Source organism: the organism of the source record quoted next, unplaced genomic scaffold, assembly GCF_019419815.1.
Source record: "Pyrus x bretschneideri cultivar Hongxiangsu unplaced genomic scaffold, Pyrus_bretschneideri_v1 Contig11, whole genome shotgun sequence".
NCBI classification, from domain to species: domain Eukaryota; kingdom Viridiplantae; phylum Streptophyta; class Magnoliopsida; order Rosales; family Rosaceae; genus Pyrus; species Pyrus x bretschneideri.
The window spans coordinates 4,966,515-4,991,229 of NW_025999402.1; the positions used below are offsets into that span (position 1 = coordinate 4,966,515).

General features: G+C 36.8%; 2 protein-coding genes across 3 annotated transcripts; both read right to left on the bottom strand.

The window, feature by feature from the left end:
• Window positions 1–4,535: 4,535 nt before the first annotated feature.
• On the bottom strand, window positions 4,536–6,850 carry LOC125471849 (probable WRKY transcription factor 70). 2 transcript variants are annotated; one of them, XM_048572712.1, is made up of 4 exons: window positions 6,453–6,850; window positions 6,167–6,356; window positions 5,418–5,525; window positions 4,536–5,306 (listed from the first exon to the last, which is right to left on the bottom strand). In XM_048572712.1, the coding sequence occupies exons 1-4, from the start codon at window positions 6,586–6,588 to the stop codon at window positions 4,817–4,819; spliced, it is 924 nt and encodes a 307-aa protein (XP_048428669.1). In that variant the 5' UTR covers window positions 6,589–6,850; the 3' UTR covers window positions 4,536–4,816. The 2 variants fall into 2 exon arrangements, with proteins under 2 accessions (XP_048428669.1, XP_048428665.1); XM_048572708.1 differs by having other exon boundaries at window positions 4,617–5,306; window positions 6,167–6,850.
• Window positions 6,851–14,566: 7,716 nt separating this feature from the next.
• On the bottom strand, window positions 14,567–16,699 carry LOC125473177 (WRKY DNA-binding transcription factor 70-like). The gene is made up of 3 exons (XM_048575627.1): window positions 16,120–16,699; window positions 15,364–15,468; window positions 14,567–15,251 (listed from the first exon to the last, which is right to left on the bottom strand). Exons 1-3 carry the CDS (start codon window positions 16,590–16,592, stop codon window positions 14,780–14,782), a joined length of 1,050 nt encoding a protein of 349 aa, XP_048431584.1. The 5' UTR covers window positions 16,593–16,699; the 3' UTR covers window positions 14,567–14,779.
• Between the last annotated feature and the right edge of the window lie 8,016 nt (window positions 16,700–24,715).

Sequence of the window (24,715 nt, forward strand, 5' to 3'; positions counted from 1 at the left end):
TCACGTCCCGCTTGAGATAGAGAGAATTTTTTCCATCCTTGGAGCTTTCTCAGCAACCTTCCTTTAACATAGGCAAGCCGACATGTTTTTGATCGGCCCCAAATTGCCGACACACCCAAGTATAAGCCTGGATCCCCGACTCTCTCCATCCCGATAATCATCGTCATCTGTTGAGCTAATACCTCCGACACATTAGCACCAAAGAAAATGCTTGATTTCGCCTTATTAACTTATTGCCCCGAGGCTAAACAGTAGTCATCAATCATTCGAATTAAGTGTCAGTAATTCTCTTCCTTCGCCTTAAAAAAGATCAGAGTGTCATCTGCGAACAAGATGTGAGAAATACTCGAAGCCGAAGGGCTCATTTGCACAACAATAATTCTTTTCTGCTCACATTCATTCTGGATAAGGAGTGATAAGACCTCACTGACCAACAAGAAAAGATAAAGGGATAAGGGTCTCCCTGTCGCAACCCCCTGAAGGTGCAAATTTAGTCTGTGTTGCCCATTCAGCAGAAAAACGAAATTCACCGAGGATATGCATCCCAGAATCAAGCTTCTCCACTGACCATCAAACCCCATTTTCTCCATCACTGCCAACAGGAAATCCCACTCAACCCTGTGATAGCTTTGTACATATCCAATTTAACACCCAATTCAAACTTGCATTTCGCTTTCCTTGTTTTTAGAAAATAGAACAGCTCATGTGTAATGCCAATGTTGTCTTGAATTAATCTACCCGCTACAAAAGCATTTTGTGTAGGATAGATAAGATCCGGGATAATCTGCTTGAGACGATTGGCTAACACCTTTGAAAACACCTTATAGGTATAGTTGCATAAGCTGATGGGTCGGAATTGTGAGACAGAATTTGGGTTTTGAACCTCTGGATCAACACCAAGTGAGTAGCGTTAATTTGCCTTGGATCCATCGTCCCAAACAACATCTCCCTGATAATATCATTCACATCCATCGCCAGAGTGTCCCAATAAGCTTGGTAGAAAATTCTAGGAAAACCGTTCGGGCGTGAGGCCTTCAATCCACCCATCTGCATGGCAGCATTGTTTACATCATCAGCTGACACCGGACCACCAAGAGCGGCGTTCATTTCCGCCGAGACCTTTGGGGTCAAGCATCCGAGGACTTATCCCCACTCAATTGATCTTGACGATGTGAACAGATTCATGAAATGTTCGTCAACCAGCCTCCTCACTTGATGTGGATTGTCAACCCAATCCCTATCATTGTTCTTTAAAGAAACCACCTTATTTCGTCTTCTTCGTTGTAAGGTAAACTGATGAAAAAACTTCATGTTAGCGTCCCCTTCCTGTAGCCATTGTACCCGAGACCTTTGCTGCCAATACCTATCCTCTTGACTCCAAAGCTGATCAACCTTTTTGGAAACCTGATCAATCTCTTGCTGATTCCCACGCCAGTTCCGTTAAAGGCACCCAAAGTAGTCCATCATCTCCACAATTTGCCTTCCACGATGTTTGAATTTAGCATTGCTCCATCTAATTAATTTGGCATGGAAAATATTGACTTTTGAGTTCCATCGGCTCAGAGGGTTCCCCACACCTTCCCTGTTTTAAGCATCTTTGACAATGTCTTTGCACTCACTCTTTTTCCCTGTTCACACCTCGCAAGAACAGGGCAATGATCAAACCCTAAAGTTGTGCCATTTATTACCATAGTGTTAGGCCACAGTGATTGCCAGCAGGCGTTCACCAACCCCCTATCAAGTCGAGCCTCCACCAGCTGACCATTTAGAATCCCCCTCCAGGTGAACTTTTGCCCGTTGCAGCCCAAATCAACCATCTCCACCTTGTTCATAAACTCGTCCAGGTATCGTTGTCGGTTGTAACGCACTTCAGCACCATCCAACTTCTCATGCTTCCACAGGAATTCATTGAAATCCCCACCACAAATCCAAGGAGTGCTGTTTGGGCCGAAGGTCTAAATCATACCCCACCAAAAATCCTCCTTCTCTGCCCAGTACGACGTTCCGTACACACCAGTAAACCGAAGGGTCTGATGCGACTCCACTAGACAACAGTTTGCGTCAATGTAGTGTTTGGAACAGTCTCTCACCTCCATCTGGACATAGTCATCCCACAGAGGCTAAGCCTTCCTGCTCGATTAGCCTTAGTTAGGAAGTCAACTCCACAAATCAAGGAGTTAAATATGTATAAAACAATTGTATATACGTACTAGCCTATTAAACATTTATAAGACAGCTGTTACTCACCCGTGTCTTAGTTCTTCACTTACGTTATAATTTCAACCACTATAAAAAATAAAAAAATTAAAATGTTCCCACTCACTATTATTCTAAAATAAGAATGTGTTATTTTCCCATCCACTACTGTTCCTTAAAAAATGAAGTTCTATTTCTCCAACAACAAATTCTCCTATGACGATAGTCTACCAGGAAATAAATGACCTTCCAAATGATCTGCGACTATGTGATTATGCACTTAATGTTGGAAAATATTATTATTTAGATTTATTTTAATGTGGTATTTTGGGCTTAGCCTGTTAGAATTAAGGTTTCATTTCCTTGCCTATTAGGGTTGTTGGTTAGTTTTCTATATATATATATATGGTACTTTGTAACTCTATAGTATAACAAATCATTCACAATGTAGTCTTTTGGGATTCTGTAGCCGTTTCGGTATTCTTATTTGTTTAATAATATTCAATTTTGTAATTTTGTTTGTCGCACACTCTGATATTCAACTTAGTAGGTCTGATCTTCCGGGGTTAAATCTGTTCTTGGTAGCTAATTTGTTTGTCTTGTCATCTTCTTCGTTGTGATTTGGTTTTTCGTTGTGCCCCAGGTTAGGGTTTTGTAGTTTGAGGAAAAAAAAAAAAAAAAAAACTGAAGCTTTGTTGCACGAACCGCCTGCAACCTGATCAACCCCGATCGACCCACTTGGCGACCTGTAAAGCAACCACAACCCAAGTCCGCTGATTCGCCGCCGCTTTGATCCGCACTTCATCGCCACACCACTTCGCCACCCCGCACCCTGTACTCACGATTTCGTACCTGCACCACTGCACCTGCAGCTTGACGCGCTTCCGCAACCCGTCGTCCCTCGTTGTCGTGTGCATAAGCCCTGAAACCCCCGTACCCGCACCCCTTTGAATCTGCATCTTCGTACCCGCATCTGTCTGCATCAAAAACTTTGTTTTTGCGTTGCCATCCCAGGAAGAAGAAGAAAAGTAGAAAACAGATAAAATAAAATAAAAGTGTTTGGAGCCCACGATATGTTGGGCTGTTATGGTTTGTTTGAAGGCCCTTTTGTTGGGATTGTTGATTGAAGCTACTGTTGAGCCTTTGTTTGGCTTGTCTGTTGTTCCCACCGCAACGATCGCTCACGTGTTTGGACTAATGACCACTTGAGTGACGTTACGAAAGTTGGATTTTTTGTTTTTTGTTCAAGTTTTGTTCGGAAGTTCGCAGTTTGCACTGGTATTGGCATTGGCACTGGCACTGGCACTAGCACTAGAATTTGGAGTGTTGCATCCACGTCTACTTTGGCAAACCCATGTCGTGTACCACCATGAGTTTGACGGGGGATGTTGGAAAATATTATTATTTAGATTTATTTTAATGTGGTATTTTGGGTTGAGCCCGTTAGTACTTAGGTTTTGTTTCCTTGCCTATTAGGGTTAAGTTACTTTTCTATATATATGGTACTTTGTAACTCTATTGTATAACAAGTCTATTGGGATTTTGTAGCCGTTTTGGCATACTCCTTTGTTTAGTAATATTCTATTTTGTAATCTTGTTCGTTGCTCACTCTGATATTCAACTCTTAAATAACTACAATTAATATTCAATCATCATTGGTTGCTAGCTTCTTACTCTTTAATTGGAGAGGGCATCTACACTTTTTCATTAGAGAATTCCTATCCTTGTCCTTTATGTCTTTTTGTGAATTCGGCTTACATACTGTTCATTCCTTTCACAATTCTAAGGCTCTTGTTACCTTTTTGCGCCCAACCTATTATTATTATTATTATTATTATTATTATTATTATATATCTTTTAAAATTCTTATCGGTTATTTTATAAATGAATAAACTTGTAATTAAAAACTTAGTAGAAAAATAAGACAGTAGGGTAAGAATAACAACACTTGTGTATAATATCATTCGAATGAATACAATCAATTATTCAAAAAAAATCTTCTTTTTATGATGATATCAGAGCAGGCTTTCTTGCTTACCTGAATCTCTTCTTTCTCATCGTTTTCCATTGTGGTTGAAGCTTTCAAGGGTTGCTCATCCTTGCCTTCAATCACTGATCCTTCACTATGGGAGACAACGACGATTCAAAGTCCAGGGACTCCACGATCAATACGTTGAGTCCATATTGTGTTCATTGTAAATTTTTAAGATGGTAGATGCAGGGGTAGAGATGGTGATTGTGGTGGGAGTTGTGTTGGTGGCAATGGCGGTTGAGGTGGTGGTAGTAGTTGTGACAATAGAAGTGTCAATAGTGGTGATGGGTATACGTGTGGCGGCATTACAAGTCTTATTTCTCTCTCTAGACTGTCTCTCTAGCTCTTCATTTTCTGACTGGTTTCTTCTCTTCTTTCATTTTCTCTCCAATTCTCAAATATTTCATTGTAGTTGATATATGTTGAGAATCACTTAACAAGAAGACAGAGAAAAAGGTTGCTTCTTTTTCTCCTTTTATTTTTTTCCGAAAATAACAGTGTTTACATGATTTTTATACCCCGAGAAAGCAACAAGTTTCTTCAAATAAACTGAACATACATATGATTTTCCTAAATCCAATTTAAAATTCAAAATCCGTATTGTGAAACTTCATTCTCGAAGTAAGACCCGATAATCCTTGAAAACTCCTCGTCGTAATCATACTGATCGATGCTTGATGAGAACTCGCTCATGAGACCAGAAGACTCAAACGCCGTCAGATCATTCGACACAAGATGATCACACGGTGATGAATGGTTGTGGTCACTTTTCACCATATGATAAGTTGTTGGCATATCTTCTTTAACGAACGCTTCTTTTTTAAACAATGATGAAGTGAAGGATGAGAAAAAAGGGTGCTCTTGTTTGTTTGTCAAACAGTTGGCGTTGTCAAAACAAATGAACTTTGAAGAATCTCTAGGACTGGCGGAATTCAAGACCAATTCCGAAGCGTTAAGGTAGTCTTTGCAGGTGTGATTCCCAAAATATGTGGTCCGAAACAGTGGTGGATGATCTTGAATTTGTTGCACGTGTTTGGTTGCTTTGCACTCCAATTTGTGAGTGCATCTGAAGTAGTTTCTGCATATATACAACACATAACTACGGTCAACTTCAAACTTGAACCAATTACCACTTTAATTATAGCAGTTTGTAACAATTTTTCTAGATAAATCTCATATATGTGTGTACCTTGAATGCTTGGCATTGCGAATAAATTTCTGTCCGTACTTTCTCCATGCATGACCATCGTAAGTCAAAGCAGGAGTGTCTCTAGTCCAAGAGTTTTGTAAAGTCTTTCTGTAAGAAATCAAGAAGTTGCAACTCCTTGTTAGAACTTTAAAATTAATTTATAAATTCATTGAATTAGGCAAAATTCCCATCTATCGATTTGAAATGAAAGGTTAAGGTTAACTGGCATTGCTACCATGGTAAGAGGGATATAGGAATTGCATTGCCATGGTATAAAAGGGATTTTAGGAATTGGATATTTTGATCATTACATATAAGGAACACCAGAAGCATCCAATTTTTTGTCAGAATATGGCATAACATGAGCATATGAGCAAGTGGTAATCTTCACTCTTTTCTCTCAATATAATTTCTGTGCATTATTGAATAAATAAAATAAAATTATATTCGTACACAGGAATCTAACAGGTGTTGTGAATAAATGAATTATAACTATAGTTGTTCACACATTTACATAAATCTAACAACTACTTTGAATAAATTAATTATAGTTGTTCATATCATGTTATCGGATGATTGCCAAAGTAAAACTCTTTAGCATTGTACGTTTCATACACAAATGTCCGATATTGAATTATCAATTAATCATACATGGAAAGAACTTTATCACTTTGAACAATATATTAATGCAGATGTTGAATTTACCTAGGTAGTAACTAACTAGAGATTAGAGAAATATAACTAATTACCTTCTCTTGTAAGAACCTCTACGATCCTTGAAGGTTGAAGTGCTCTTACAACTGATCTGCTCCTCAGTATAACCTTCAGACGTAATAGCAGGCGCCGCATGATCATGATTAGCATCCCAAGATGATGAATCTGCACCGGCGCCACCACCACTACCACCGTCACTTACACCACCACCACCACTACTATTCCCTTGAATTTGATCAGAAACAAACTCTTGATCAGACTCCTTCCCATTTATAATCAAAAGGCTATTCACAAATGACCCCAAAATCTTATTAACAATACCTTCAGCCGATCCCCCCTCAGCACCATCAACAATAAATGACCTATTTTCAAAAATCCGACTAAGTTGACTTGCCAGTTCACGCCCTTGGATCAACTCTGCCATCGCTCTCTCCCTATTCGGTAGCACACTCTCCATCGCTCTCTACCTATTTGGATCAGCTCCGGTTTATGTATATGTTGGAGAGTTTCTGGTGCGTGCTTAGCTGCAGCCAAAGCGATAGATGGGAGGTATCCTTTTATATCCGTCAAGAGGAGATCCTTATGTTACAAGTTGGGATCCTCTCCGAAACTCACCATGCAGAGCCCATATAACACGAAATCTAGATCTTGAAAATTAAATCATGCAGTTCTCATTAACCAATTTTACTATTTTACTTTGAACAATAAGAGCTTGAATCTCTCTCTTAAGCGGTCCTTATTTAGGTCTTTGGGCTCCTCGGTCACATTCGGGACACAATCTTACGGACTCCACGCGATTAACTTGTTTCTTCCCACTAACGGCTGGATGAGCCTCCACGTAATGCTACAAATGTTGTACGACGTCATTGCATGAGGTAACCCTGATGTCGTCAGCCAGTGGTTCCTTACCTGTCCTTGTCTGACCTTCTGGAAAATTTTAATCATTTTCTATTTTGCTCACTTTTTTTAAACCAAAAATTTAAGAGTCTCAAGTCGTTATATCAAGTTATCTTATCCAAATTCTGAAATAATACTCTCATCCCAATTGGACCATATAAAAATTGTTGGCCAAAATGACGATTGCATCCTAAGGGAGATTGTATGATTTGAGCCTTTGAGGTAGATTATTACGTTATAAATGGCGAAGAGAGCGGCATTAGGGTTTGTTGATAAGACGACATTAAGGTACTAGTTGAATTTCACATTGTAAATGTGATCATGTGATAGTTATATATAACCTTTTATATATTATGATTAGCATCATTGTGTTACAATATTGTTATAATTTTTCATGAAGCATAAATGAGTTTGGTTGGAATATTCAAAAGTCCACGTACTATGAGTGTATATACATAAAAGATTTGAAAAGAAAAAAAAAATATATATATATATATATATGTAAGAGAGAGAAGCTAGAGAGAAATGTCAAAGAGAGGAAGAAAGAGAGAAAACATGGCAGTGGGGAGAGAGACTTTTTTCTTCAAATTAGAGAGATGCTTTGATGAATGTGGGTGAGCAAAGAAAAAAAAAAATTTGTGCAAAATTTTGTTAATGCCCATGATTTTTAATTGACTCAACTATAGATTTAGATTTCATCTTGAAATTAACTTGTAAGCCAAAAGACAAGTTATTGTTAACAAAACTCGATTACAATTGTTTTCATGATCTCAGTAGAGAACCCTTCTTCTAGTAAATTAGACTAATTTGATCTGCACCAGCTCAAATGTTCAAGTGCTTTGAATTATACGGCCTTGGTCTTAAGGGTAATTTCATCGATCTTAAGCAAGATTTGTGAACTTGTAATTGCAAACAAATTAATAGGTTTCGTTTATGAAAAAATAAACAATAAAAATAGAATAATAGCTAGAGCACTAGCCTCTACCGTACTCAAGTGAGGATTTTAGACAAATGTTTGAGATCAAGGCAATGCAACCACGTGTATTGTCAACCCAGATGGATTTACTCGTGAAGAAGGTTTTATATGGAATGGGTTCACCGTCACATAGATTTTTGGGAAATACTTAGAAATATGACCTTTTTTTAATCTTGAGACAGAAATAAGACAAACCGGTCATGCACAAGCCATCCACACCATGCACAAAATCAAAATTACTAAAATTCCCCGCACATACTAAAAATCATCAGCCCATTGCATTCTTTTGGAAGAGAGGGCTGTGGAGAAAGCTCTATGAGCTCTGGTTTTCTAGGTTGAGCTCAGATTTCAAAGAGAGGGAAGTCCAAAGAGAGGTGAGAAAAGTGAGCTAGGTTTTGGGTTGACCTCATACCTCTGATTTCGATAAAAGTGATGCGAGAAAGAGGTGAGATGAGTGAGCTAGGTTTTGTAGCATATTTTCTGTTTTGGCCTAAAAGTTCCATTGTTTCTGGCGACTGAAGCTTCGACAGGCATAGTAAGGTAGGGTGTTTAGTTTCAAGTTTCTACATCAATGATTTATGGAATAAATGGTTTGTGTAAGATGAATTAACACTTAAAAGTTAAATTAGGGTTTGTATTTCATGTTGGGGCCTATGGGTTGTGGAATAAACTTTACTTTTTGACATGCTACAAAACTAGGATCGAACAATTTCTGGTTCAAGTGTTCAATTACATAAATTTGTGAAATTTTTTTCGTAATGTGCATGTGGTGTGCATGGCTAGAACTTAATATGAGAAGTGGGAATGTCTACTAGTTATGACGCACGTATGTTGGGTCTTAAAATTTAGTGAGTATGACCACAACCTAGTTGGCCTCGGCGAAAAATAAAATTAATAAAAAGCTTAGAGAACGTTAAGGGTCATGCGTTCTATGAAATAATGACAACGAGTATCATGTTTTCCATGTGCACGGTTAAGTGGAGGTTGATATACGTAACAAGACTTTCCAACCTGTCATTTGTACTATTATTGCTGTTAAAATTTCTTATTAATGCGAAAAGCAGCTTCTTGCCCAATCTCCAGTTTTGTGCATGTACTATACCTATGATGTACATGTGGTGTGCATATAGTGTATATGGTGGTGACATCACAAGTGATGATGTTATTTTGCTGATTTCGAAGATAGAGCTGTGAGCTCTGGGTTTTTGGGTTGGCTCAGATATGTGAGCATATCGTGTGTGTGTCGCGTACATACAATGAGCATATCCTGAAATATTCATCCAACAAAACACCAATTTTTTGCCAATCTTCAGTAAACACCATCACAACATTCAAACAAGGTAGGGAATCCCATGATATAGAATAGGGAGAAATTGATTAAATTTTGTTTCACTATTACTTCATACATCTTCTGGGTTTATTTTCCCATTTTCCAAATATGAAAAAGCTCACTTCTTTAATCCCACTAATCTGCAAATACTGGAAGTAATAGAGCAAACAACAAATGGGTTTTCTTGTTTTGGTGGTGTTGACCCTTCCTGCCCATGATGTTCATAGAGAGAGAAAGAGTGGGCTTTGTTCCCAGCAGACACTGTGAGTGCACCAGCAGTTAATGACTAGGCTTTGTTCCCACCCTCGATAAGAGTCCACTGTTGGTGGTCTCAAGCCTCGATTGTTTGTCATGTTGCCGGAAAACGGCCGAACAATTCGTAGCCTGCTTAAGTTTTGATCCCAACAATTGTGGATAAGATTCGTGACAAGGCTAGATGTTTTGAACTCGTGAGGATGAGATAAAATTGGTGGTGGCTTTGTTTTGGACAGTATTGGTCGGTATGACTGTGCACCGTGTGTGCACAATGAGAACGGGAGAGAGAGTGCATGAGGGAGAAAGTGAGAGAAAAGAGAGAGAGGGAGAGAGAGAGTAGAGAGAGAAATAATAACCCATTTATATACGTGGGCAATTGATTCATTTCCAGGTGTGGAAAAAATCCTATTTATGTTCAATTGTTGTGCATGGCATGTGCATATTCAAAAAATCTTATTTATGTCCCAAGATTAAGAAAATGTCATATTGCTGGGTATTTCCCTAGATTTTTTGTCCAACCAAGTATTGTTATGTGCAAGTTTTTCTCTGCATGAAAATACATTATTAGATCTATCGCCCATGGTAATGAACTCGTTCTATGTAATTTACTCTTACACTCATGAGTCTTGACCATTAAGTCATTGACTTACTTCAAATGTTCGATAGTTCAACTTTTGGGTGTAAGAAATTGGTAACATGCCTGATTTTTTTTCTTCCCCCTATTGAATGTATTAATTCCAAATCGAGAAAACAAAGGACATTGTATGTAATTATAAGTAATTGAGTTACTCCATATATTATCAATTGGTTTTATGGTGGAATCTCAACTTCTTCATGGTATCAGAGTAGGTTGTCCCTCATGTAAAGACCAACGACCACACCTGCTCCACTTCTTTCAGTTTGTGTTGTCCACATATTTGGCTTGAAAATTCACCACATCTGAGGGGGCGTGTTGAGAGTATGAATCTCACATCAAGGAACCAAGGGACATTGCATGTGCTTATAAGTAGTTGTGTTACTCCCCATATTGCCATTTAATTTTATGGTGGAACCTCAACTTCCTTCCCACACAAAACATGCCTAGTTTGTTATATGTTACTAATTTCACAAGTGTAAGAAATGAATCAAGATCCTCGCCGGATCCTCTTTGTGAGGATCCCGGGGATCTGTGAATCGTGTTCGTTCATCGTACATCGTGCGGTCAAAAATCATTTTAAATTTTTTTATTTAAAATTATACACAAATAGTACCTGACAAAAATTGATCACACCATGTATGATAAATGAACACGATTTACGGATCCCCAAGATCCTCACAAAGAAGATCCGGAGAGGATCCTGTTGGGTAAGAAACTCTCTGTCTCTAGCAAAAAATAAAAAATTCATGTCCACTTGTAGAAGTCGTGTAGGAATTTATTCTTTATAAATTTTTGTACAAATTATCTCTAAAATTAATGTATTGGTCACTGTAAAATGTAGCGGTGCAGTACCCTTGGTACTTGTTCGAGTTCGTCAATAGCAATATCATTATCGCTTCTTGTACCACATTAAAGATAAAATGCTTGGGAGATCATTTTTTTGTATCATCTGACGTGACAAGTGATATGTATATGTCACGTTAATTAATGAATTTATCTGGTTGAATATTGTTTGTACATATCACTTCCACAAAAAAATAGTACAAGAATTTGGAATAAACATGTGATCTCTTTAGCATTACTCATATTAATATGGTTAGATCTCACATCCATTATTAAAAGGGTGCCCTGGGGCACATTTATTACATCCATCTCACATAAATAAATAATAATAAAATCTTGTTTCATTTAAAAGAATTTAAACAAAATTATGCCAATGCTACGCTAATCGGTCAACATAACAAAGAGCCAATGAAATAAAAACTTGTGTTTAGCATCGACAATAATCTTGAAATGGGTTTCATAGTAACATACTAAAGAGTCAAGATATTGTTCACACTATTTGTTGCCACTTAACTATAAAGGAGTCAAGACATGTGTGTGATAGATGGTTTATTCATCAATTATAACATTACACTTTAAACTCATTCATTAAGGAAAAAAAAACCAACTAATTAACTTGATAATCGAGAAAGATTTCAAACCAAGAATCAATTACACCATGACAAGTAGATAAAGCTCTTGAAGCCAATTTTAAAATTTATAGTTGTCTTGATTACACACCTTAATTGTCAAAGGAAGTAGATTTCGTGCTTACACACCCTTGCCCATGTGAGTGGATTATTCTGCTCTTGAATGAAGTGGACCCTCTTCACAGTGTAGGATCGGCCAATTAATCAATGGTCTTCAGTCGTCTAGCATAAACCCTAATTTGGACGGTTCAAAATGTCAACGAATTTTGAAAGACAATGCTTAACTCGTGTCTATAAAGAGTTATTTAAACTTTTAAGTTTTGCGTTTTTAGTAAGTTACCTCTGTTTCAGAGTGGAATTTTGCAAGTAGAAAAAATAATGAATTTTACATTATTGAGTATACTTTTTTATTGTGTCAAAAGAGCGATTTGAACTATTAATTATAATTAATGATTGTGTTTTGTGAAATCCGTAAACCCTAAACTTTTTTGTGACCTTTTTCTAATAAAAATTTTACTTTATTAGGGAGAGGAAAAGAATTCTAAAGTATTACAATAATTTAAGAAAGGGAGTGTTTTGAACCCATAACGCATGGGTAGAAATCCAACATCATATCCACTAAATATTGGACCACATGTAAAATCATTGATTCTAACTAAACTTCTTCTAAACCCTTTTGTGACCTCTTTCTTCTGCTGCAGTTAACCTTTTAATACTAATTAGTATGGTTTGTGAAATCATTAAACCCTAAACCCTTCTGTAACCTCTTTTTTCTGCTGCAGTTAACCTATTAGTTCTAATTAGTGAGTATCTTTTGTGACAACTCTAACCCTAAACCCTTTTGTGACCTCTTTTTTCTTCTGCAGTTAAGCAAATATGTAAAAGATAAATGATGAAAAGCTACCTTTCCTGGGTAAAGAAATAGAAAGAAAAGCCTCCAAAATTCAATTTCAAGTAACTCCAACAAGCCTTGACAATGTAAAATGATTGATGGTGGTTGCATGTGCATGCAGACTTTAGAGTCATGTGCTATTAACAAAGTTTCATGATCCTTGAATCTGAAGCCAAAAACAGCTAGCTGTGATGCTGTACTGTACGGACTAGAAAATTGGACCAGTTATTGATATCGCAATATTAGCACATTTGTTGCCGAAAATTCCGGTCACCCCAGGAATGGGTTCACACTGCTCAGAATTTTGTATCAAGTTATAATAGTTTGATCATGTCAACGAGAAGGGAGGAATGGTTGCATGCTACTAGATTTTTTATTATTTGGAAGATATGGTTTGTAATATGATGCCAAAAACTTGTCAATACAAGAGATCATCCAGTACCGTGCCCGGTAATTTGATTAGGAATTTTATACTAACTCACCTTTAAGCTTTAGTTGTTATCAAGGTCCATCGGAATTGGGGTAGATTTTTTTTCCAGGAAAAACACCATCAACAAATTTCAAAATGAGACCAGTTTAGAAATGCTTTTGTGAAAAATACTTCTACTTTTACTGCTTTTGTTAGAAGCATAATAGAACTTTTATTTAAAATTCAACAGCAGCTTATACGCGTTAATTTCAATTAACACTCTTATTATAGCGGTGAGTTTAATAAGTGTGATCCTTATTTTATAAAAAATAAAAATGATCGCATCTATGCATTACACTCGATAATTGGACTTATTTTACTGAACTCAAATTTTCCGATTCACGTTTAAGAAATCTATATTAAATAGAGAGTGATTTATTTCTCTTCTTTCCGTGAAATTACATAATAAGGTCATGTGTCATGAGAACAAGTTACATGACATTGATTCTACATGGCATCACGTGCTATGACATAAAGGCACGAGAATAAATTTTCACATGTCTTTATTTTATTAGCACAAGACGCCACCATGACGATGTACCCATGTCGGACAAGTCTTTCACCATGTGCCCTTCTATGTTCCTCCCAAAAAGATTTCCCCACTAAGAGCATTTCCAATGCAAGGACTCAAATATTATATTTTAGTCCAAATACAAAGCATCTCTCAAATGCCACTCATATTGAGTTTTGAACTTTTGAGGCAAAGTGAGACCCAAAATATGAGATTTGAGTCCAATGTGGAACCCATGCCACTAGAGAAAATGTTATTCATTCAAGAAAAATGAGATTTGAGTTTTGAGCCAATCATCTCCGATGCACAAATTCAAACTGTTAAAATTGAAATATATGTTTTGAGTCCAATATTTTCTACTTCAATGCAAAAACTCAAATCTTAAAACTCTAAATGAGTCTTAAGACTTAATTAGTCTTTACATGGGACGAGAAAACCACAATACATAAATTCACTATCTTTTTACAACCCAAATATAAAAATATAGATTCAAAATTTGAGTCTTGCATTGAAAATGCTCTAAGAATCCTTTTTGGAAATTAAACTCAAAATTCCCAACCCATTCTTAAGTAGGTGCCTCACTATACGCCAAAATTACTTTCATTATCCTATTTTTAAAATTTTCTTTTAATATTATCATAAACCTTTGTAATCCAAAAGCCTAATTAGACGACAAAGGATAATTTAAGGCATCTCCCACAAACAATTTTGAGATTTGAAAACGATAAAAAAATATATAGTTGAGTGGTATTATTGACACTTTAAAGATTTTATTGTGCACTTCTTATATAATAATTTTATTTTTACCAATAAAACATATTAACAATAAAAGGAAAATTCTAAAACTATGGGGTTCTTTTTTTCTTTTTTTCTTTTTTTCTTTAATTTTCTTTAATTTTGTGCATTTTGTTCCTATTAATAGACCGTATCAAACTTTATCAGATAGATAAATTTGATTAAGAATTGTCATGCATTGTATATGAAAAAAAGTATATGTTGAGCATAATTAAGCTTCCATTAATCACTTCACAAGAAGAAATAGAAAAAGGTTGCTTCTTCTTTTCGTTTTTTTTTTCTTTTCGAAAATAACTGTGTTTACATGATTTTCACCAAGAAAGCATCAAGTTTCTTCAAATCACTGAACGTAAAATCCAATTTACTACACGGAGTAGCTAGCTATTAAGTACGCACTCATCATCAAAACTTAATTCAAAATCCGTATTGCAAAACTTCATTATCAAAGTAAGACTCAACAACCTTTGAAAACATGTTGTCATAATCATATGAAAACCCGCTCATGGGACCAGAGGACTCGAACACCGTCAGATCATTTGACACAAGATGATCACGTGGTGATGAATGGTTGTGGTTGCTTTTCACCGTATGATCAGTTGTTGGCATATCTTCTTTGACGAACACTTCATTTTTAATCGATGAAGTGAAGGATGAGAAAAAGGGGTGCTCTTCTTTGTTTGTTGAACAGTTGGCCTTGTCAAAACAAATGAACTTCGAAGAATCTTTAGGACTTGTGGAATCCAAGACCAATTCCGAAGTGCTGAGGTAGTCTCTGCAGGTGTGATTCCCAAAATATGTGGTCCGAAACATTGGTGGATGATCTTGAATTTGTTGCATGTGTTTGGTTGCTTTGCACTCGGATTTGTGAGTGCATCTGAAGTAGTTTCTGCATATATGCAACACATATAACTATGGTCAACTTCAATCTTGAAACTATTACCACTTTAATTATTGCAGTTGTAACAATTTTACTAGAAAAATCTACCATATGTATGTACCTTGAATGCTTGGCATTGTGGATAACTTTTTGTCCGTACTTTCTCCATGTATGACCATCGTAAGTCAAAGCAGGAGTGTCTCTAATCCAAGAGTGTGAAGTCTTTCTGCAAGGAACAAGAAGTTGCAGCTCTTTGTTAGAACTTTAAAACTAATATATTAATTTACCGAATTAGGCAAAATTCTTATCTATTGATTTGAAATGAAAGGTTGAGGTTAAGTGGTAATGCTACCATGGTAAGAGGGATATAGGTATTGGATATTTAGATCATTATATATAAGGAACAACAGAAGCATCCAAATTTTGGCATAATTGGCAAAACATGAACATGTATGAGAGCAAGTGGTAGTCTTTCACTTTTTTGTCTCAATAGAAATTCTATGCATTCTTGAATAAATAAATAAATAATTATATTTATCCACCAGAATCTAACAGCTATTGTGAGTAAATTAATTATAGTTATAAGTGTTCACACGTTAACATAAATCTAACAACTGTGGTGAACAAATTAATTACAGTTGTTCATACGCGCATGAGGATGATTGCTAAAATAAAGGACTCTTTAATGTTGTGCGTTTCATACACAAATGTTTGAGACTGAACAATCAAATCATACATGGAAAGAGTCTTTAACTGGAAAAAAAAATCACTTTGAACACTATGTTAATGCAGATGTTGATGAATTGTAACTAGGTAGTAATTAATTAGAGAACCCTAAAACTAATTACCCGGATCTAAAGAACCTATAACTAATTACCTTCTCTTGTAAGAACCTCTACGATCCTTGAAGGTTGAAGTGCTCTTACAACTGATCTCCTCCTCAGTATAATCTTCAGACTTACTAACAGCCGCATGATCATGATTAGCATCCCAAGATGATGAATCTGCACCGTCACCACCACCACCACCACCACCACCACCACCACTACCACCGTCACTAACACCAATACCACCACCGCTAATTTCAGTACCACCACCACTAACACCACTACTATTCCCTTGAATTTGATCAGAAACAAACTCCTGATCAGACTCCATCCCCTTTATAATCAAAAGGGTATTCACAAATGACCCCAAAATCTTATTAACAATACCTTCAGCCGATTCCCCCTCATCACCATCAACAACAAATGACCTATTTTCAAAAACCTTACTCAGTTGACTTGCCAGTTCACGCCCTTGGATCAATTCCTCCGTCGCTCTCTCCCTATTTGGTATCGCACTCTTCATCGCTCTCTCCCTATTTGGAACAACTCTAGATTATGAGTTTCTGGTATGTGCTTTGCTGTGGCCAAAGTGATTGATGGGAGGTAACCTTATATATGGGTCAAGAGGAGCTCCTGATGTACAAGTTATGATCCTCTCCTATCTCACCATCCGATCTCAATAAGTAAAAATTTCAGACCATCCAAATTGAATCTTACGGTCGTTATTATCCGAATCCCTCTCTCCTAGACGGTCCAGATTTAGTTTCTTGTGCTCCGGGCAGTGTGACATGGGACACAACCTGACATGCTTCTCCCGATTAACTTCTTTCGTCCCACTAACGGCTAGATGAGCCTCCACGTAAACAAATGTTGTACGACGTCATTGCCATGAGGTAACCCTAAAGTCGTCAGCGAGTGGTGTTCTTACCTGTCCTTGTCTGACGTTCTGGAAAATAGTTACTATTTTTTATTTTGTTTACTTTTTTAAACCAAAAATTTAGAGAAAATTATATAATGGTCCCTCAACTTTCATTCAATTAGAGTAATAGTTTCTTAATTAAAAATATATGCTCATTGGTCCCTTAATTCAACAAAACGTGCAGCTATAGTTCTTTTCGTCAATTCAATAAGAATTCTGTCAAATTGAGTCATGTTGAAAGGACCATTGTTACAATTAAGTTAAAGTTGAGGGATAATTGCTCTAATTAGGTTAAAGTTGAGGAATCATTTCTCTAATTGGGTTAAAGTTAAGGAACCATTACTACAATTTTTCTCATTTTATTTTTCATATTTGCTCCTTGATTCAGCCTCACATGTGTGGCACGTGATTCATCTTGACGGAAGTTCTAACGGAGTTGACGAAAATGACTATAGTTGCACGTTTTAGATTTAAGGGATTATTGGTCATGAATTTTTAATTGAGAGATCATTACTCCAATTACGTTAAAATTGAAGAACCATTATTACAATTTCCCTAAAAATTTAAAAGTCTCTAAGTCGTTTTATCATATTATCTCCAAATACTGAAATAATACTCTCATCCCCAGTTGGACTATATAAAAATTGTCGGCCACATTTACGGTTGCATCCTTTGGGAGATTGTGTGATTGGAGCCTTTGAGGTAGATTGTTACATTATAAATGGCAAACAGAGAGCCCTTAGGGTTTTGTTGATAAGATATGAGGAGAAATTTTCATTATGCGCTGAAATGGATGGTATACAATGTGTCATTATTAAAGTTGTTAATTTCCTGAAACAAGTCTCACCACTTATATAATGATACGTGGTGTAACACTCCGTGTTCCAGACACTAAAAATATGTCGACATTAATGTGGTAGTTAAATCTCCAAGGTCCTTGTTGAGAAGAGATCCTCTCTGGATCTCTTCCACCAAGGCCACCGGATCAAGTGATCCAAGCCTTTGAAATTTCATTTAACGATAAAAAATTATTATAGTTTTTAAGGGGTCAAAATATGTAGACCGCTGGATGAAATTTCAAAGATTCAGCTCACTTGATCCGATGGCTTTGGTCTCGTCCTTGTTCTGTTCAAGTCTCAACGTGGGGATAAAGCATCATTGGAGCAAAACTTCTTATATATTAATGGGTTGGTTGGAATATTAAACGTTCAGTAGACGTGTGTATAAATATAAAAGATTTAAAAAGAAAAAGTATATATGTAAGAAGAGAAGTTGGAAGGAAATACGAAAGGGAGAGAGAAAGAAAGAAATTGTGGGGGTAGGAAGATAATTTTTTTTTTTTTTTAATAAGAGATATGTTTTGATGAAATGTGAATAATGAAAAAAATAAGTAAAAAAAAATTGTGCAAAATTACTTTCATGCCTATCATTTTTATTTGAAAATATTATCTTTCAATTACGCATGAAAGGATTGTACTAAAAAAAATTATGCGTGAAAGGGTTATACTTCATCAACTTTTTTATAGAGTATTTTATTCATACGTAATATAAATATTGTCAATATTCAACTTTGGTAGTGCTTGTAATAGATGTAAATCATGATGTAATGTTAATTACATGCATTTCTAATATAACTAATTATTCTTCCCTTCTTTACCTGGATCTCTAGTAGTGGTAATGTGATCAATAAATACAATATGAATAAGAATTGGTTCAATTACTTTTCTTATCTTGAAAATTCCAATCCTATTTCTTAATTTTACATCTACATCATCTTTAATCCTGTCGAAATCGGATTTGTTACTTATAAAATTCTTCATCAATTTTTTGTTGACATATTATGGGTGTGAATACTACTATTCTCATTAGAGAAGTTTTAGCATTTTGACACAAATTAAATCTTACACTTAACGTGTTTATTGGGTGAAATAATAGGTAGATTCCGATTACAGAGTCTTTTGGTAACCAACACTCGATGACAATTCTTTTCATGATCTCAGTAGAGAAACCTCCTTATAGTAAATTAGACTAATTTGATCTGCACCAGCTCAAGTACTTTGTATTATGCAGCTGGTCTTAGGGGGTAATTGCATCGATCTTAACCAAGATTTGTGAACTGTAATAACAAACAATTTAATAGTTTTCGTTTATGTAAAGGATACAATAAAAAATATAATAATAGCTAGAGCACTAGCCTCTATTGCACTCATGTGATTTTTAAACAAGGAAACTTTAACGAAAAGTTCCTGGTACTGTTTATTTTAACGAAAAATCATATTTTTACACTAAAAAGTCAATCCTAGTACTATTCACTTTATCCTTTATTTTGTTCTTATCATTAAAACTCAAAATTTTCAAGTCATTTTCATTAATTTTCTTTTTAAACAAATGTTTGAGATCAAGGCAATGCAACCACGTGCATTGTAGACCCAGATGAATTTATTCATAGAAAATGACTAAATAGTATATATAATTTCCAAATCAGAGAAGCAAGGGACATTTTTATGTGGTTATAAGTAATTGAAATTTATATTGTCAATTTGTTTTATGATGGAACCTCAACTTTCTCATGGTATCAGAGCAAGTTATCCCTTATGTGAAGCCTAATAACCACACCTGCTTCACGTCTCCCAATTTGTATTGTCCACATGTTTAACTTAAAAATTCGCCACACGTGAAGGAACATATCAAGAGTATGAATCCTACATTGAGAAAACAAGGGACATTGCATGTACTTATAAATAGTTGGATTACTCCCTATATTATCAGTTAATTTTACAGTGGAACCTCCACTTCTTCACCACCCTCTCTCCCTGGCCCCCAAAACACCCTCCACAAAACATGCCTGGTAAATTATTGTTACTAATTTCATAGGTCTAAGAAACTCTCCATCTCTGGTGAAAAAAAAAAAAGAAAACTCATATCCCCTTGTAGAAATCGTGTCGGAATTTATTCTTTATGAATGTTTGTACAAATTATCTCTAAGTTAACGTATTGATCAATATAAAATTATCCGAGAGGTACCCTTTGTACTTGTTCGGGTTTGCCAATATATAGCAATATCACTATGTAAACGAAAAAACATCTCTAACCACTGGTGAAGAGGAGGAGGTAGAGTGCCTTTGCTTCCTCTCCTTCTCCCTCCTCTTTTTAATTTTTATCTTTTCGTTCAATGTCTTCTTTTTGTGTGAATAAATATTATCGTTTGGTGATTTGGTATAAGCCATGCTCAAATATCTTATTTCCCATCACTTTTTTCTGCTCCTCCTTCATACTGTTGAGAATGAATCACACAATAATAGGGACATTAGATGAGCTTATTAGGCTTAACTTTCTTCATAGTATCAGAGAATAGATTATCCCATATGTGATGCCCAATGGCCACACACACTCTATATCACCCCCATTTGTGCTGTCTAGGTGTATATGTCACATCAATTAATGGATTTATCTTATTAGATGTCGATTGTACACATCACTTATCACATGAAATAGAATAAGAATGTGAAAGAAACATGTGATTTCCGTAGTATTACTCATATTAGTATGATTAGATCTCACATCCACCATAAAGAGGGTGCCCGGGGGCGCATTAATTGCATCCATCTAACACAAAGAAGTATCTTCTTTCATTTAAAGAATTTAAACAAAATTATGGCAATGCTGTACTAAGCAATCAACATATTAACACAGATAAAAACATGTGTTCAGCATCGAGACGTAACTTGAAATAGGTTCAGAGTCAGTGACTGAGTAGTTAACATGTTAAAGAGTCAACAGATCGTTCACACTATTTGTTGCCACTTAACCCTAAAGGACTCAACACCAGTGTTAGTTAGATGGTTTATTCATCAATTATAACATTACACTGTAAAGAAAAACATTATAAATTCAATGATTAGGAAGAAGGAACAACCAACTTGATAATCGAGAAAAGAATTCACAACCAAGAATCGATTGTAGTATGACAAGTAAATAAAACTTGTAGTTGTCAAACCAACCACGTTTTCGTATAAAAATTGTAGTTGTCGAGATATATTTTTAAATTTACTATATTATTGTTCAAAGACTAATCCTAAAAGAACTGTAGAGCTACATAGAGCACACTGCTGAAAGATTGTACAATTATTTGTCTATAGACAGCTAACATGGTTTCCATAAAATGGGTTAGCTTTCTTTATTACACACCTTAATTGTCAAAGGAAGTAGTAATAGAACTTTTACGGGATAATATCTTCTATTACTTGTTTTGAAATATATACATGTGCTATCATAGCTTTACAAGGAAACAAAAACATATACACAAACCTACTTAATAAAGGACTCCTATTATTTACATTCCTTATTTTTCCTAATATTGACTCACGCTAACACTCCCCCTCAAGTTGGTGCATAGATATCACACATGCCCAACTTGACAAGTGAGTCATCAAACCTTCGACTACATACTGCATGAGTTAGAACGTCTGCAAGTTGCTCCTCTGACTTCACAAAAGGTATTGACACAATCTTCCTTTCAAGCTTCTCTTTAATAAAATGTCGATCAACTTCCACATGTTTTGTCCTATCATGCTGTACCGGATTATCAGCTATATCTCTTGCTGACTTATTATCACAGTATAGTCTCATGGTTTCCTTTGGCTTGAACCCAAGCCCTTCAAGAAGCTTTCGAAGCCAGAGAATCTCACAAATGCCGTGAGCCATTCCTCGATACTCGGCCTCAGCCGAGGATCTTGATACTACCTTCTGTTTTTTACTTCTCCATGTAACCAAATTTCCTCCTACAAAAGTAAAGTATCCCGAAGTAGACCGTCTGTCACCTACACTTCCTGCCCAATCAGCATCCGTGAACCCCTCAATCCTTAAATGTCCATGCTTCCGATAGAGAACTCCTTTTCCAGGTGCAGACTTTAAATAAGCTAAGATACGCATGACAGCAGCCATATGATCTTCACTCGGTGAATGCATAAATTGACTTACTACACTTACTGCATAGGCAATATCTGGACGTGTATGAGCCAAATAAATTAGTCTCCCTACAAGTCTCTGATATCTCCCCTTATCAACTGATTTCTGATTCGGATCCAAACATAGATGATGTTTTTCAACAATAGGAGTATCAACTGGCTTACATCCCAGCATACCAGTTTCTTTTAACAAATCCAAAACATACTTACGTTGTGACAAGAAAATACCTTTCGACGATCGAGCAACTTCGACTCCAAGAAAATACTTCAAATCCCCTAGGTTCTTCATTTCAAACTCAGCCGCAAGATTTTTCTGCAGCCTTGAAATCTCATCACAATCATCCCCAGTAATAATCATGTCATCTACATAGATGATTAAGGCCGTCACTTTTTCCTGTCTCCGTTTGACAAACAATGTATGATCAGAATGACTTTGGTAATACCCAATCTTTTTCATGACTTGAGTAAACCTATCAAACCACGCACGAGGCGATTGCTTAAGCCCATAAAGAGACTTACGCAACCGACATACTCCGGTACTTCTACCAGCACTGTACCCAGGAGGAAAATCCATATATACTTCTTCCTCCAAGTTCCCATGAAGAAAGGCATTTTTCACATCAAACTGTTTTAATGGCCAATTCATATTAGCAGCTAAAGATATCAGAACTCGTACCGTATTCATCTTGGCAACCAGAGAGAACGTTTCTTGATAATCTACACCATATGTTTGGGTGTATCCTTTAGCTACCAACCTTGCTTTGTACCTGTCGATTGATCCATTGGCTTTGTATTTGACAGTGAACACCCAACGACAGCCAACTGTTTTTTTTCCCTCTGGTAAAGACGTCACCTCCCAGGTATTATTCTTCTGTAGCGCCAACATTTCTTCATCCATTGCGTTTGCCCATTTTTTATCCTTTAGAGCCTCCTCTACACGGGTTGGTACTCGAGTAGCCTCCATATTGTCCACCAAAGTCTTGCGCTCTGGTGCAAGACCATTGCATGAGACATAGTTGGCTATTGGATACTTCACTTTGCCTTCCGGAGAAAACCTGTTAGGAGGCACACCCCGATTTTGTCTCGGTGGCAGCTTATATGTATTTACATCATTACTTGTATTAGTTACATAATCATCCACAATACTTACCTCAGGTATATCCAGAGAAGATTCATTGGGCTGCACTGTGGAGCTAGAGAGAGAAGGGGGTACATTAGTAGGCTCGTCAACAACCTGTCCTGACTGCATGCTGCTCTCGGTGACTGTTGGAGATTTATCACTCTCATCTGGAACCGGTCCTGACTGCATGCTGCTATCGGCAACAATTGCAGATTTATCATTCTCGGCATGTATAATCACTGCCCCATTATGCACGGCATCAACCACAGGGATTCCTTCCAAGTCCAACCATTTCAGATCATCACTAGAGCTCTCCCCCTGGGGATCTGAAGATGAAGATACGGGCGCATAAAAATACTCGGATTCAGAGAAAGTCACATCCATGGTAACATACATATGACGAGTCGCAGGGTGATAACATTTATATCCTTTTTGGTGAGGGGAGAAACCAACAAACACACAGCGAAGTGCACACGGATCCAACTTAGTGCGATGAATTTTCTGAATATGCACGTACGCCACACACCCAAAGACACGGGGTTGGAGTGTATGAGAAGACACCACAAGAACATGTTGAGTGAGGACTTGAAACGGAGTTTGAAACTGAACCACCCGAGAGGGCATACGATTAATCACGTAGACGGCATAAGTAACAGCTTCAGGCCAAAAAACCTTAGGAACAGAAGCACCCAGAAGTAGTGCACGTGCCGTTTCTAAGATATGGCGATTTTTCCTTTCAGCCACCCCATTTTGCTGTGGAGTATAGGGGCAAGTTGTTTCATGGAGAATGCCTTGATCACCAAGAAACTCTGACAACTCACGATTAATATATTCACCACCATTATCAGAACGAAGAACTTTAATCACAGAGAAGTATTGGGTCCGAAGCATTTGAGAGAAATTCCGAAATACCATACCAACATCACTCTTATTTTGTAACACATATAGCCACGTCATACGAGTGCAATCATCAACAAACGTAACAAACCACTTAATCCCAGAAGAAGTAACAACCGGAGATGGCCCCCAAACATCAGAGTGCACAAGTTCAAACGGTAAAGCTCTTTTATTCATACTAGACGGAAAAGAAGCACGATGGCTTTTAGCAAGAATACATACTTCACAATGTAAGTCTGATTCATTTATTCCACTAAATAAACTAGGTAACATATGCCTTAAGTACCCAAAAGATGCATGGCCTAACCGACGATGCAACAACCACACTGCTTGTAAATTACTAGACCGGGACGCGCGAACTGCATTTGCTCTTCCAGAAACGACGTCGTCCACGTAGTACAACCCCTCTCTCTTAGTGCCACGCCCAATGATCTCCTTGGTCTGAATATCCTGGAGTAGACAAAAAAACGGATACATTAGAACAACACAATCCAATTGTTCAGTAACCTGTGGTATGGATAATAGATGATGGGATAAAGACGGAACAAGCAAGCAATGATGTAAAGGAAGTGATGGGGTGAGATGCACAGTGCCGGCACCACACACGGGTGCCAAAGTACCATTGGCAGTAGATATATTTTTCCTGTGAGATGTAGTCATGTATTGAAACATATTTTTATCATATGTCATATGATCCGTTGCCCCAGAGTCCAGAATCCAACCTGTATGGTGCTGTTTCTCGG